Source organism: Spizellomyces punctatus, assembly GCF_000182565.1.
Source record: "Spizellomyces punctatus DAOM BR117 chromosome Unknown supercont1.7, whole genome shotgun sequence".
Taxonomy (NCBI): Eukaryota; Fungi; Chytridiomycota; class Chytridiomycetes; order Spizellomycetales; family Spizellomycetaceae; genus Spizellomyces; species Spizellomyces punctatus.
The window spans coordinates 180,433-195,203 of NW_015971543.1; the positions used below are offsets into that span (position 1 = coordinate 180,433).

General features: G+C 46.3%; 6 protein-coding genes across 6 annotated transcripts; 5 read left to right on the top strand and 1 right to left on the bottom strand.

The window, feature by feature from the left end:
* Positions 1 to 1,838, top strand: SPPG_04394 (uncharacterized protein). The gene has a single exon (XM_016752633.1). It carries the CDS (start codon positions 272 to 274, stop codon positions 1,589 to 1,591), a length of 1,320 nt encoding a protein of 439 aa, XP_016608089.1. The 5' UTR covers positions 1 to 271; the 3' UTR covers positions 1,592 to 1,838.
* A 241-nt stretch (positions 1,839 to 2,079) lies between these two features.
* On the top strand, positions 2,080 to 3,861 carry SPPG_04395 (uncharacterized protein). Its single transcript, XM_016752634.1, has one exon. The coding sequence runs from the start codon at positions 2,916 to 2,918 to the stop codon at positions 3,678 to 3,680; it is 765 nt and encodes a 254-aa protein (XP_016608090.1). The 5' UTR covers positions 2,080 to 2,915; the 3' UTR covers positions 3,681 to 3,861.
* Positions 3,862 to 5,242: 1,381 nt separating this feature from the next.
* On the top strand, positions 5,243 to 7,351 carry SPPG_04396 (uncharacterized protein). Its single transcript, XM_016752635.1, has 3 exons — positions 5,243 to 6,745; positions 6,808 to 6,956; positions 7,022 to 7,351. Exons 1-3 carry the CDS (start codon positions 5,588 to 5,590, stop codon positions 7,140 to 7,142), a joined length of 1,428 nt encoding a protein of 475 aa, XP_016608091.1. The 5' UTR covers positions 5,243 to 5,587; the 3' UTR covers positions 7,143 to 7,351.
* A 495-nt stretch (positions 7,352 to 7,846) lies between these two features.
* SPPG_04397 (uncharacterized protein) lies at positions 7,847 to 9,047 on the top strand. Its single transcript, XM_016752636.1, has one exon. It carries the CDS (start codon positions 7,930 to 7,932, stop codon positions 8,836 to 8,838), a length of 909 nt encoding a protein of 302 aa, XP_016608092.1. The 5' UTR covers positions 7,847 to 7,929; the 3' UTR covers positions 8,839 to 9,047.
* A 677-nt stretch (positions 9,048 to 9,724) lies between these two features.
* Positions 9,725 to 10,510, top strand: SPPG_04398 (uncharacterized protein). The gene has a single exon (XM_016752637.1). The coding sequence runs from the start codon at positions 9,917 to 9,919 to the stop codon at positions 10,358 to 10,360; it is 444 nt and encodes a 147-aa protein (XP_016608093.1). The 5' UTR covers positions 9,725 to 9,916; the 3' UTR covers positions 10,361 to 10,510.
* On the bottom strand, positions 10,297 to 12,925 carry SPPG_04399 (uncharacterized protein). Its single transcript, XM_016752638.1, has 6 exons — positions 12,505 to 12,925; positions 11,662 to 12,436; positions 11,106 to 11,593; positions 10,942 to 11,035; positions 10,646 to 10,878; positions 10,297 to 10,586 (listed from the first exon to the last, which is right to left on the bottom strand). The coding sequence occupies exons 1-6, from the start codon at positions 12,719 to 12,721 to the stop codon at positions 10,504 to 10,506; spliced, it is 1,890 nt and encodes a 629-aa protein (XP_016608094.1). The 5' UTR covers positions 12,722 to 12,925; the 3' UTR covers positions 10,297 to 10,503.
* Between the last annotated feature and the right edge of the window lie 1,846 nt (positions 12,926 to 14,771).

Sequence of the window (14,771 nt, forward strand, 5' to 3'; positions counted from 1 at the left end):
GGATGGAGGACAGTTGACTATTTTTTACGCACTTGTCGCCGCCGCACCGTCTTGCTGGCCCTCCCTAGGCCTCTCTCCACGTCTTGGCTCATCACAAAGCTGTCCGGGCTCTACCCGGACCTAGTGCTGAGTCCACGGTTTCACCCCTCTCACGTCACAGCCGCCACGACTCCCCCCTCCCCCGTTTGCCAAGTCGCGCATGTTCCAACTCTAATTTAGACAAACCCAAGTTCACAGCAAAATCTCTCCTGAATTTCATAAACCGTCGAGAATGATCTCCACTGTGAGTGACTATATTCTTGTCCCTCTGTTCCTTGTCGCGTGGCGATGGGGGACCTGGTTGCAGGTTGGTCAAGTCATTGCCTGGTGGGTGTTTAGTGGAGGTCAGGAGCGGACTGTGCAAGTTCAACAGTGGGTTATGGAAATGGTGGAAAGAATAAGAACGAGAGCAAGATTTCAGGGTATATCCGTGGGTGTGCAGACTGAAGCCGTGCAGAATGACAAGAAAGCGCCTGAGAAAGTTTCCGAGAATAAAGAGCGACCATTTTCCGTTTCTGGGGGGTCTGTTATTGCACCTGCTTATCAATGCGAGAAAGGAGAGCAGGAGAAGAGGGTGGATGGGTCCAAAACGTATGCTGCCGGTGTACCTCCTATGTGGGATGTTGATTCATCATCGGATTCGAATTCGACTTTGGTGAATCCGGACGGGGATGTAGAGTGGAAGGAGGCGGTTGGGGTGCTTGCGGCTATGGCGGCGGCCGCTGCTGATAAAGAAGATGAGAAGTCGCAATCTCTCCCATCGTCGGTGAAGAGTGAGCAAGTAGATGTGGAAGAAGATAAAGATGCCGAACTTTTAAGTTTTACGCAAAAGATTCGGCAAATGTACGGCCATGATCCGCTTCTCAAAACCTTTAGCGATGCCCACATTTCAAAATTCGTTGTTGGATCTGGTGCCTTTAGAACACGAGAGGAAGATGCTATAAAAGCCCTAGAATCTACACTTGAATGGCGGCGGAAGAATGACTATGATTCCCTCTTTACCGAAGACTTTTCGGACATTGAACGAACCCGCAAACTCTATTTTCACCCTCACCCAACCAAAGATGGCCTGCCTATTTTGGTTTGGCGAGCGGCACGTCACGTCATGTGCAAGGACGAGCATGAATTGCAGCGAACAGTTCGATACCTGATTTCGGTGGTGGAAAAGGCCAAAAAGAGCGGAAAATTGGATACACGATTGACCCTGCTTATATCTCGTTTGGACATTCTCCCCCAAAACAAGGATCCAGCGCTACTCAAATTGCTCCTGTCAACATTCCAGACTCACTATCCTGATCATCTGGAGCGGTTGTACATATTTCCAAAGACGGTCCTGCTGACTATTGGATGGAACGTTGCAAAAGTATTTTTGAGCTCTGACGTGCGTGGACGAGTGGAGATACTTGGTGGAGATTGGAGAGAAGTGGTCAGGAGGGAGGTTGGGGTGGATGGGCTGGGTGAGGAGGCTATGGAATCTAAATCGGGTAGTATTAAAGAAAAAGGCAAGGAAAAGGAATCTGAAGTAAAAAAGAGGTTTGGTGTCAAATGGTAATCTTGATAAACTGAGCACATACGAGTGCCATAGTATTTTTTGTATATTTTATGTAGTAGCATAATTAGGGATGGCCTCTCTCTCTATCTCTGTGCTTTGGTTGGGCCTTGTGCAGTTGCTGTTGTCGTCCTTTGACTGCCCTTTATTAGTGTTATTTTTTTTTTTTTTTCGTTCGTGCTTGTAGAATTAATTCAACTGATATGCCATTTCCTTTCCTGTATGATTACGATATCTTGGCGAAAAGCAACTTCTTCCTCCGTATTCCTCCGATGGCGAAGTCTTTTGACAGATACCTACTCCCTTCCCAGCACACTCTTAAACTCGTTTGAAATATGCTCAGTCTAAAACTCATTTCACACTTTTGTTTGCTTATCCAAAAATCTCTTGAATGTTGAAATGCGTGTTCACCAGACGAGTGGAATTTAAAATGAATTAAAACGCCGCAAGGGAATTTGAATCTGTGCCGCAGTCGTTGGCGCGCATCCCTTTGCGGCCAACCCCTTGTCTCAGCCCAACGTTTCAGATAACTAAACTGAAAGAACACTTTTTTCTTGTAAGTTGAACGAATCCCCAGTTTTAGAGAGCCGTGTGCTTTCCCCCTCCTCCTCCCCCCAAACTCCCTTCAATTACGGGCTTTAATGGTTTGAAAAGATAATTCCGTCTTCTGGTTTGGGGGAGGAGTTTTCTGTTTTTGTTTTGGACCAGTTTTTAGTCAGAAAAAAAAGAAAATCACAGAGGATTGTTTAAAAAAGAGTGGAGGAAAACGGAGCTTTTGAGCGGTAGTGTAAAGAGCGCGAGAGAGCGAGAGAGAGAGCGAGCGAGACAAGGGAAGCAAACAAACAAAAGGCTTCCGACAAGTCTCGTTGTTGAGAGCGAAACCAACGTACGGGAAAGGCCCCCAACAAAACTCGATTGCAGAGACGACAAGAAGGAATTGTCACACGAGAGCGATCTTTGGTCGGAAGGAAAACCCCAGCAAGAGCAAAGCAAGCAGAGTCCAAACAGCTGAAACCACAGAAACTTTCCAACAAGAAGAAGGTCTCTTTTTTCAGCTACCGCACGCACGCGCGCTCTCGCACTTGTTCTCCTTCCCTCCGTTTTATTTTATTTGTTCAAAGTAATCGACCCCCCGTCATCGAACTTTTTACCACGGAGTGCTCCGCCAGAGGTACCATAAGAAGACGGAACAATCCATCGTCTGCCTCATCGCACACTTTTCCCTCCCATTGACTTGTACCATCGCTGGTCACTTAAAAAAACCTTCCAACCTCATACTCGTCGTTTGAAAAAGAAAAAGAAAACCAAAAAACCCCTTCAACCTCAAATGGCAAATGCGATGGCTCCACTGTCTCCACCTTCGCCTCAATCCTATACAACAACAACAACAACATCTCCCCGCTCTCGTTTACGGAATCACAGCAACTTGAAAATCAGTCTTCCCTGCTCTCTTGCCGGTCATCAAACCGAATTGAACACACCGTCGTACACCACACCGTCTCCGACTCCGACCCCATCTTCTACGGAATCTCACCTAGCCCTCGGATCCATCACGCCCCCCGTTGAAGCAACAGATAATGGCTTTGAAGTCGAACTCTACGACCAAGGCCCTGCACTCATTTTACCCGGGCTATACCTTGGGTCCCACTACACATCGCAATCCCAGAGCACTCTTGCTCAACTCGGTATCAAAGCGGTCCTCAACGTTGCTGAGGAGCTCGCCCCGCAAATAATACCACCGTCTACACCCAGCACAACAGTCTCCATGTACCCACCCTCACCATCTACACCAACCGAAAGTACCTATCTCCACCTTCCGCTCTCGCACATCCCAGACACACTTGCCCCGCACATCCCCACCGCTATCAAATTCATAAACCAAGCCATAACGCAAGGCCACCCAGTGCTTGTTCACTGCTCCCAAGGCGTTTCCAGATCAGCAGCAATTGTCATTGCCTATGTCATGTGGGAGCGCGGATGGAATGTCCGTGACGCGTATATCTGGGTCAAAGAACGGGCCAACGGGATATGTCCAAGTGTCGGGTTTGTGGGTGTTTTGGTAGAGTGGGAACGGACTGGAATGGCCATATAAGACCATTTATTCATATTTGGATTCTATGAGCTTACCAAAACGTTTTTTATTTGTATATACATTTTGCACTTTCCCTTTTTTTTTGTAAATAGTTTGGGGGAGCGGACAATCGAGTTTGTAGGGTTGGTTTGGATGATAATACCATTTGATGGACACGTACGCCATCTTTTTTTTAAACAGCTTTCCTTGTTTCCTTTTACATCTTGATCGCCTGTGATGACTCTATATTTGTCTCGTTGACTCTTGTTGCTGTCTGGCGGGATTCGCACGTCTGGAGAAAGACGAATGCTTTCGAGTGCTGATTGGCAGACAACTGCTGTCATTCCAATGACCACAGTCAAGACGTACCACGCTTTTGCCAAGATCCTCCATTTTTATACCGTCCTGAATATCGTGCAATCGACATAGTAACTACCCAGAAAGGCGATATCCCTTAATTTGGACGCTGGAGTCGATCAGAACACTTGCCACGTTTTAATGGGCGGACAGATTGTCTACGCTGGTTGTTCCTAAGGAGATTTTCCCAAAACCCCTGCTCAATTTAAGAACAGCTAGTCATAGCTCAACAAAAGGTAAGCTCTTGCCCATTTCTACATATTAGTCACTGTCTTTGACTATTCATCGGTTGGGGGTCAGCCATAAACTTGGGAGGTACAGCATGAGTAATCTAAGGATTCAAGAATGATCAAACATACTGTGCATTTGTGATTGTCCAGACAACCTGTGCAGAAATGCATGAACAAGTATGGGCACCAGTCAATATCATCAAGTTAATTCAAAAGTTTATCTTCATCGACCCAGTCATAGTTGTTATTTAAAGTGTGTAAAGTACGCAAAATTCGGTGGTCTAGCTTTGTTAAATAGATTTAATTTCACTACGATGGTAAACTTTCCGTATGGTGGCTTTGATTGGAAAATGCCTGTAATGAACAGTACATGCAAAAAACTATTAGCCATTTTCCAGATCCTTTCTGTAGCAAGAACTGAAACTGTAACTTCTTGAAGAGTTTTGGGATCAGATTCCCTGTGTTCAATAAAGATCTAAAGAATATCTTTGATATATACAAGTATTTTCGGATGCTACCTCACATTCTTGGTCACGAATATTGTAATGACTGTACTGTGTCAAGCCAGATGGGTTAGTGTCTTGAACTATTCTAGTTCGGAATTCACATCTGCTCTTGCATGCACCCTTTCAGACGGAATGTCCCTTTTCCCTCCCCATCGTCGCGTAACGAAACTCCACAGCATCGAATTTCTGCAGGATAGCTACGTTTTGTTGCAAGCTTAGGTGATTGGGGCTTGACGTGAACGAGCTCAACAACGGTGTAGACCTACCATCTTGTGAATCCCACGATCATGGGTTAACCCTCAGACCATTAGATTTGTCGACTACTTTCACTCAAAAGTCACATCTGATGATTCAAGTAATTGTCATTGAAAATGACTCGGTCTATCGACAGCACAGCACAGCACAGCCTACGAACCTCCCCAACCCCAACAAAAAACCCCCCCGTTGCTTCAAAGAAAACATTTCGTTGCAATGAAATCAAATTGGCAAGTCCCGACTGCGTACGTAAGCAGCTCACGCGTACGTGTCACGGCACAGTCATCAAACTTTATCCACGTGACAGCACACTTAAGTGTTCCTTTTGGCACTTTTATTAAACTTGGTTTCTGAAATTTGTTTTTGGCGACCAAAAAGGAGGGACCTTTGGCTTTATTTGCAATCAATTTGCGGAGAAGCTTGATGGGCGGAAGCGGCTACCGAAAAGCGGCTACAAGGAATTGCAGGGAACCTCTTTTTTTATTTGAAAACTCTTAGTATCACTCCAATCCTACTGGCCGCCATTTACAACGGACATACGCTGCCTCATACAGAGTAGTTGAAGAAACCTGACAGCATCATGTTGGCTGTACAAACAATGACACACGCAGCAAGTCTAACTCACGAAGAGATTCATGGGGCAGAAGCTGTAGAGGTTCCAGTGGTACACTTGAGTATCTCGAAAATACTGTCAGGGACAGTCACCGTTCCGGACCTACCCCACCTGGAAGCCACTGGCCAATACAAACTGTTAATCACATCACTTTGCACGTTTGTACGAGATGACAAACGTATCTTCACTGATCCATGGGTGAAATCATGGTGTGCAAAGCGATGGCGGAACTTTTTCATCGTTGAGGCTGCAAAGGATCCGCGTTCGGTTACTTGGGCGACCTATGGGAATTGGATTCAGAATGCAGTGGGATTTGGTGATACGCGGTGTCCGGAGCAAAAAGTTGCCGAAAGATTCTTGAAGGGAACTGGACCAGAAGAGTGGATATGGGCAGTTCAAGGAGAGGAAAACATTTGGTCAGAGCAAGCAATGTCGTTACGGGGGGGCGTAGCACCCTTACCTCCCGTTCAGATGCCCGAATCCGTGGCAAAGGAAACGGGATGCATGTTTTGCCCTGGCTTGCTAAATGGCCTTGTACCTGTCCGTGCCTTTGACGAAGGATTCCCAGCTCTCGAACGCGACCACAACCTCTCCATCCTCCGTGTCGATGCCCACCCACTACGAGGCTGTCATGACAATATGGCCGATTACATTAATGCCTTTAAACACGGAATCGGTCTCTCGGCTTCTTGCGCACCTCACATTTCCCCAGAACACGCATCCCTGAAAAAGTTTTGTATATCTTATTCGAAGGGAACACCCGATCTCCTGACTTTCCTCACTCAACACCCATCGTACGCGGAATCCATCACTTCCCTTTTTGTTTGGGCTGGGGCGGTGTATGGATCTTATATTGCGGACTCGGCAGCATCTCTCGTCACCAAGCTACCTGTTGATCATTCCATGGGTGCGCTAATACGGGCTGTGGATCTGCTATGTCCTGTGGTCGATTTAAGGAGGATTGGGCCTCTTTCCAGGATCAATGATATTCGGGCTACAGATGCTGTGAAATCGCTGATGACTGCGGAGCGAACTCAGTTCATGAAGGAGCATGGAGAAAAGTTTACATCAAAGGGTGGATGGGACAAGCCTATCTTTTGTGTAACGGGCAGTACTGTCCCAGAGGTGAATACTTGTCATTCGCCAAAGGTTTTACTCAACGTGGATCTGAACCTTGTTCTCTGTAGGACGTTCCATATTTCCAAGCTCCGGCAGCTCGTCAGCTGCGGATGTACGACAACAATAATGACATGCAACTGACAACGCGACAAAGTCTTGTAGAGTCAGACATGGCCATCCACTTGGGCATTGTCAACGCAAATCACTGGGACATGAGGTACGACTTTTGGTAGATCTGTATCGCATCTTTCCCAAACACTGAACAACGATCATCTTCCTTAGTTTCTCAGAGTTTCCCATGATGCTCAAAGTTGGATCAAGCAAATTCAAACACCCGTTCCCAAAAACAGCCGCAGTCACAGCCATGTTCTATCTTGTAGCTGAGTTGGGACTATGTGATTAAACGATGGACGCTGCAAGAGTTTCTTGGGTAGGTATTGTACAGTTTGGTGGATTTTTATGGATATGTTCTTAGTTGCAGTAGTAGCATATTATCTTTATTATAATTATTACCGATGACGAACCTCATAATAATAATGGTCAAAGGTCATCACTAACACAACGATCCCCTGCATACTGTCATCACGTTGGGGTCAGTAGGGTGAGATATGCATCGGCATTGCACAGTTGATCATTCTTTGGGTTCCTGTGCACCTCAGCCGACATGTTCAGGCTGGCTTCTTTTCAGAACATTGAAACCCCCATGCGCAATGATCCTGTGGGCTAAACAGATAGGGTGTCACCTGAGCGTAAACAACAAGAAGGTTCCGAGTAGAGTGTGGGGCAATGTGTCCCCCTCTATATCCTCAAAAACCCCGGATCACATGTATTAAGGTTCTGTCGTGTGCGTCGAGGATTTAGGCAAAAACCTAGATACTATTTTCAGAATGGTACAATCGGATAAATATAACCCATCCCTCACAAGGACGCCTTGTTCCTGTTTAGTAACACAGTTCCGACGAACCCAAAGGTCAACATGAGATTGATTGATTATGGTTACTGAGAATAGCGGCGGACTGGTTTGGGCATTAAACAAACATAATCCTAGGAACAATACTTCCGCTGGCTGGTACATGATGAGCGCGGCATATAAGTAGAGAACAGGCGGTACGGCTTACCCCCTCACCCTTTCAGGAATCCAAAAGCAGGACCGGGCTGGTAATCATTAGTTTGTGCAAGTAAAGCCTACCATGCTTAGCCCGATACAACAACGAGAACAGGGTATCTTTTTGACGGGAATGGGACTGGCGTTCACCGTAGCGGCGATAATAACCTGGACAAGAAGGGTTAGCAAGAACAAAAAGGCAATCATCCAACTCTTCCCGCTGTTGTTATCGTTCACAGTGCAAATATTGATGTGCAGCAACGCCGTTGACCTCCTCGAAACGAAAATCTCAAAGAAAACGATGGTTACGGCCTTTCTATCGAGTAACTGCAATGACCTTTTGCAATACTGTTTTACGTACTTTACGGCAATCCGCTTGCTTTCCCTCATCCCCCCGCCGCAAGTACGCAATATACTGTTCGTCAAATTGTACTGTGCGGCAATCGTTGCGCTCTATTTTATCGACCATGTGGCCAGTTTCGTCGCTCTCGGAAAATCCGACATGGACTTGATAAAGTTCCTGTATAGTTGGGAATTCAACAAGCTCGGCAAACTCTCCACCCTAATCGGCTTACTGATGTACCTCGTCATGGTATTCAGTGTAGATCTATGGTTGATCATCAAGATCAGAAACTGTCAGAAAGCGATCCACAGCAACGTAAAAATCAGGTCCGGCCATACACAATCCCTCATCATCCTCCTAAGTTTGGCAGTCAAAGTTGCCGAATCCGTGTACAAGCTCCACAGCGTCATCGAATCATATACCGGAATGGACTCTTACATGAGAAGTCTAAACGCGGCGGTCGAGATTTGGTCCGTCACCGAGCTCGGTATAACAGTCGAAGAAATCTTGAATAGCGGCAAAACCAACAGTCTCAGTAAAGGAAATGAAACCCATGAGCAATTCAGCATTCAAAAACAGAATTCTGTCAAGAGGCTACCTGGTAGCACGGCTGTACTCCCATCAGTGGTGTCAAAGGAAGGAGTTTGTTAGTGATATTCGACACTTGAGAGGTTTTGTAAACAAAGAACGTGGAGGCACCGGACTGATAGTGGACCTTAGGAAGATACCCCCTTAAACAGACCCAACATGTACTAGACTATGTAGCAATAGAAGTATTACGCTGGTATGGAAGGAATATCCAGCTTGTTACCATTAACAAAACATAATACTACTGCCTTTATGGCAAATAACGCAATGTACGATGGGCTTTCCTTTTTGTGGTGACTGTGAAGGAACACCAATATATGGGAGACAGCACGATATTCGTATCCCCGCTTTTTTTTACTGACAAGCTGCATGAGGATTCGAACGTCCACAAGAGCAGGAACTAAAAGATTTAAACCCCATAATTGCTATAACTATTGTTCAAACCGTACAGACATACAGATCTGAATGAACAGTTCAAGAGTCTTGTAAAGAAGGTGGATTAGTGATTTTGTGGATTGGGTAGGCAAAGAACATCTTTACACGGCAAACAGCGCAACTGGCGTCGTTATCGCATCGTCAACTACTTCTTCCGCACTAATCCTTGGTGAATCAAAGGTAGCCAGGACAGTGTTCAAATAAAACGGGAGCGAAAGAATCATCCTGTTCGAACCAATCTCCCAACACCGCCTGAGCACCTTTGACATTTCGCAATATCGAGAGGAATTTCAACAGACAAGTTACATCCTGCAACTCGTATCGAATATTTGATGGAAACAACACAGCGGTTAACACAGTGGATGCGACGTTGAATGGGGGGGATCGAAAGGTCTTCCAGTGTGGGTTGTTGTGGTTGCATTCTTTTCAACGCGCTATTTTATAGCAATTGCCATGGTGTTATACCATCAAACCTGGTTTGACGCTGCTGTGTGTGCGGTTATCTGTCCCATCAAATATTCGATACTAGTTGTAAGGTGTTTACGGGGTTCATTTGGGGGTGTAGAATTCATTTGTGATATCAGTTTTACCCTTTCCCTAGTCATTTTTCCGAAACGGACGCAACAAACTCGTTGTCAATTGGAGCGAGCAGAGTCAATGAACAAGCAGCAAACATTTGGATCGCCCTCTGAGCAAGCCTTCAACAATGTCAGCCCAAAGTCTTACCCTCGTCCTCTACCCTACGCCTCTGTCGGTCCATCGGCTTCCACCCACGGGAGATAATATTCGGGCCGTAACCCCCTTTCTTGCACCAACAACGTTGATGAATTCTTTAACCATTACATCAAGTGAGCTCTCACTAATCGTACCGAGTCCGACAATACTCCCGAATCTGCCAGATCTTAAAACAGAAGCAGGATGGCGGGCTTTCCAAGTAGCTGGTACACTGGACTTTGCATTGGTGGGCATTTTGGCTTCTATAACGGCGCCATTGAAAGAAGCTGGGGTGAGCGTTTTTTGTATTAGTACTTTTGATACGGATTGGATTTTGGTGAAGGAGGATACAGTGGAGGAGGCTAGGAGGGTTTGGCAAAATGTCGGGTTTAATGTTTTGGATCATTTTTATCCACAAGAAGTGTCATGTAGGTAGAAAATTCCTAGCTAGAACTCACACCAAAATCAACCATCCCCTAAATACTACTTCACATAAACTCCATTTTCCTACTAATATAACCTTACGTACAACATAAATACAATTTAAATATAAATAAAAGAATCTGGTGCGGACGGTTATTAAGCACCCAGCAACGCTCGAACGCCTTGTGCGTAGTCTCCGTTTGCTTCAGCTGTTGTGACTTCCCAGAGCATAATGCCACCTGAAAAAGGTGCCGGTCAGAATCTTGAAAGCCAAGTGTTTGGAACTTGGCCAACTTACCAAATCGTGATGAAAATTCACTCTTCCATGTCCCAACAATGTTGGCCAAGCTAGGGGTCGATGCACCAGCCGCTTGGAGCGGAACAAAGCTGATCGGAGAGGCTGATGCTACTGACGCAGGGGCCCCGATTAGCAGACGGACATTCGGGTTGACCGAAACTGTGTTGGCCCAATTGAACCAAAACTCGACGGCATCGCGCCAAGGACGATTGGGATAAGCGTTGTTACCACAGCTGTGACGAGATTATCAGATAAAGTCAAAGATGATAAAAGTGAAAGCGCTTCAGAATACTTACGCATTATTGTACCACTGAATATTCAGCCAGTCAAAGTAGCCTTTGGCATAAGCAGTGTTCTGAAGGACGTCCGGGAAAAAGCATTGGGGTGCCCCTGCAAAGCCATTTTGAGCGACTATGAGCTTGCTTTTCCCAAGATCCAATACACAACCGACATGACTTACCGCTCATGTAGAATGTTCTTCCACTGGCCCGCATGAGCCTCACAATATCTTGCAAAAAGATATCGTAGCCAAAGTCGCTCCCGCCTTCCACATCCAAATCAAGACCGTCCAAAATGACGCCAGCGCCAAAGGGACGGACAAAAGCCGAGTCGGAACCTCCCAGAAACATGTTCCAGAGCGCCGTAGTGAATCGATTGACATCAGATATATCGGTAAAACCGACCGAAGCAATCCCGCCACCAAGAGAAAGAAACACCTTTTTGCCTAGAGCTTGGCACCGCCGGATAGCTTGGCCTACCTCTGGGCAGTTCAAAACTGTGCTTCCTGGGAAAGTGGTACCACAATGCCTGGATAAGTTGATATCGATTGTGTTTTCGGCGTTTTTGAAAACATTTGCAAAAGCAATGTTGAGAACGTCGTAGGGTCCTGAGCAATAAGCATCAATCTCGCTTTCCGGAGCAGCGGCGCCAGTAACGACAGGGTTGGAACTGTCATTGTCATTTAATGTTTGAGGAAACGTTTGACAGGAATGACAAAGGACCAACTAGTGACTTACAATGCAATGTTCTGTCCCCAGTATCCAACCAATAGTTTCCCTGCCTGAGCTTTGGCAATCAACGGGTCAGTATTGGGTAAGGAAATAGGCACTGGCGTTGATGATGGCGTTGCCGAGGGACTCGGAGTAGAAGACGGACGCTGAGACGCAGTACTAGGAGATAGAGATGGAGACGCAGACGGCGGAGTAGCACTCGGCGCTCTATTGGGGCTAGGAGAGGGTACAACCGATGGCACCAATGTTGGACTCGGGGAAGACACAGCCGGTGCATTAGATACTGCACTCGACTGAGATGAGATGGGTACTAAGGTATGCGGCGCCAGAATTGGGGTGGTTGTGACCGAACCAGAAGGTGACGGCGTAGGACCGGAAATTGTGGTCAAAGATATCGGTGGAGGGCTAATGGTCTCAACAGAGTCGTTATCCGCATCTTCCTCGTTTGCATACATCTTGAGTAGAAAGCGTGGTGGTTCCATGCCCATCGTATCCTCTGGACTGGGAAACTGGACGCAGAATCCAGTCGTCTTACTACTACCCGGCACAATTTCGGCATTCCAGTCTTGTGGGGAGGCAATATACTGTTGGCCGTCATCTGAAAGTTCCTCATAGTCTCCGCTCCAGCTGGTGTAGAGATCCGAGTTTGGTGGTAGTGAGATGGCAAGTCGCCAGGTAGCGGATGGAAGGCTTGCGGGATTGATGAGATGTAGGTGTGCGCAGAATCCGTCGTACCAAATCTTGAGAGTAAAATCCACCCCACCTATCCATGTGCTAGAGACTGTATCGGAAGGATACGTATGAGCTAAACACATTACACCGAGAAATATTGGAAAAGCGGCTACTTACTCTGATCATTGGCGACTTGAAACTGTATGGTCTCTCTGTATACCTTTGATTCCCATCGACTCTGGTCCTGCTCTTCGTTTTGATTGCAATCATCGTTCTCAGTTGTTGATTCATCCCACGTCCGCCCCGCCAGCGGTGCAGGCGCAGCCAAGGCTACGGCAACAAAAAACAAAAACACAACCAACGCAAAGTTCAATACTGCCCTTGTCTGGCGCATTTTGTGCAGTTCGTATGGTTAAGAGCGCTGGGAAAATGAAGTGACGGCAAACAGTTTGACGGGATGTTTTTATCGAAATGGCTGCATCTATATGCTGCTTCATTTGACCGCAACCGCAGTCGAGTGTTTAAGGACAAAGGCGGTGCCTCCTTGATATTGGCATCTTCCAGTAAGCTTTAAAATAACAAGTAACTAAACGAAATTTCTCTGTGTAGAAATGGAAGGAAAAGAAGGATTTTGGGATTCCTGCTGGGACGGTAATCGAACGCGCTCAAACTCCGACCGTGCTTGGCTGCGCGAATGTCACGAATGTCAATTAACCTTAACGCTGTTGACAGATTGTCGACAGATTCCCGTGGATACAGTGGCTTCATTCATAAACCCCGAAGCAATATCTAGTAATGGTCAATTTTAGGGAACTCGTCTACCCGGGCCTCAAAACAAGGATGCGCCAAGACACAGTAAAAAAGTAGATAGAAAGATGAGCGGTTTACGAAAGCAAGGCAAACTAAGGCGCTGCATCGCGAACTCCTCCTCGTGTATACGGCAATGAGGATTTCCTGCGACCGTCACTATAACAACCCAGCAAACAGCTAGTTTGCCGCTCAGTGCATCACCACACTCTGTTCCCGCGTCCCTCACCCACCACGAGTGGTCACTGCGAGGGGAAGGCTTCTGCGCATTCTCGTTTTGTGATGTTGCGCGCAAAATCGTATAACGCGCCTGAAAGAGTATGGGTTACGCGCTCGGTGATATCGGACGGGATCTGGGACTTTTACAATATCGTCAAAAGGCAGGTTTACAGTAAATCGTTGCCTCATTTCCACTAATATCGTCAAATGGTCTGTCTTTTTGAAATGGCTACACGGCAACAACACTAATGCGCTTGTTTGACAAACAAACTGTACGAGTCACACAACGCAGCGATATGCAAAATTATTACACGCTTAAAACCAATTTGGTGGATTTTCAGCAACCAGATACTGCGTAGCCATAACCTTGACCAGTAATAAGCGGTAAAATGCTGGTCGCTGAAAGGTTAAGCGTAACTTGCACTGCCACCTGGTTCTTCCCCCGACTTTCAGAAGCTTGCTAAGCCATGTCTTTTGGGGAGCACGGATTCGAATCCTGCCTGCGTAAGTGTTTATTAAATTCCTTTGTGATTTTTTTGATTTTGTTCCTTTGGTAAGGCCGCTATCCTCCATCCGTGAAAGAACTTTCAATCGCCATGAACTGGGCGTAGTGTTCTCTTTCCTTGCCGTGGTTATCAAGACATTTCCCCCGTGAAAAAAAACAATTTCACTTCTTGTCTCTACTTTTTTGTGTGTGTGCGTTTGATCACTCTTTTGTGTGATTGAAATCTGCTCAAAGAGGCAATGCGCAAACAACCAAAAGCAAGAAACGATTTGAACGATTTTCTCACTTTTTGTAATTCTTATCGCTCTCAAAATGAACTTTTTGTTGAGGAGGTCACATGTCTGTTGTATGCGCAGTCACCGTGGCCGCACATGAGATGCAAAGTTGCGTAACCATCCGATCACCAAAGTCAAAATTCCAAGCAGATAAACAAAAGGGCCGGATCACACAACGGTGATATTGCGCTACCCATATTTTTTGTTTTTCCTTCATTTGAGGCTTTCTCCGAACTTAACGATGGGAATATAAAAAGATGGAGTTGGGTCTCCGAATTCCCCCCCAGTAGACGACCCGCTTTCCTGTTGCTTTTCTCCCCAGCTGTGCTGGGTTTCTTATAGATCTCTAGAATAGACACATAGAAAAACTATTACCTCATATACACACATCTACCACAAGATGAAGGCTTCTATCGTCCACTCTGCTATTGCCATATTGGCTGCATCCGCTACGGTGCAGGCTGCTCCGCGTCAGCGCTCACCCAGAGTTGGGGAGATCATCCCTGGAGCGTTCTTTATTGAATTGAAGGAAGGTGGGTTATCCATCAAGATTGTCTCTGAGATGCGCCAGTGAGGCACGCGTACTAAATCAAACCTTACTTTCGCAGCTGTTGAAAACAGCTTGCTCCAAGTGCTGC

Bases quoted from the DNA above. Each gene is read 5' to 3' on its own strand.
- SPPG_04394 (XM_016752633.1), top strand. From the start codon at position 272: ATGATCTCCACTGTGAGTGACTATATTCTTGTCCCTCTGTTCCTTGTC.
- SPPG_04399 (XM_016752638.1), bottom strand. From the start codon at position 12,721: ATGCGCCAGACAAGGGCAGTATTGAACTTTGCGTTGGTTGTGTTTTTG. The intron at 12,437-12,504 runs GTAAGTAGCCGC...CTTCCGATACAG, and splicing joins TCAAGTCGCCAATGATCAGA to TCTCTAGCACATGGATAGGT. The intron at 10,587-10,645 runs GTAAGTTGGCCA...CACCTTTTTCAG, and splicing joins TGAATTTTCATCACGATTTG to GTGGCATTATGCTCTGGGAA.
- SPPG_04396 (XM_016752635.1), top strand. From the start codon at position 5,588: ATGTTGGCTGTACAAACAATGACACACGCAGCAAGTCTAACTCACGAA. The intron at 6,746-6,807 runs GTGAATACTTGT...TGTTCTCTGTAG, and splicing joins CGGGCAGTACTGTCCCAGAG to GACGTTCCATATTTCCAAGC. The intron at 6,957-7,021 runs GTACGACTTTTG...CATCTTCCTTAG, and splicing joins GCAAATCACTGGGACATGAG to TTTCTCAGAGTTTCCCATGA.
- SPPG_04398 (XM_016752637.1), top strand. From the start codon at position 9,917: ATGTCAGCCCAAAGTCTTACCCTCGTCCTCTACCCTACGCCTCTGTCG.
- SPPG_04397 (XM_016752636.1), top strand. From the start codon at position 7,930: ATGCTTAGCCCGATACAACAACGAGAACAGGGTATCTTTTTGACGGGA.
- SPPG_04395 (XM_016752634.1), top strand. From the start codon at position 2,916: ATGGCAAATGCGATGGCTCCACTGTCTCCACCTTCGCCTCAATCCTAT.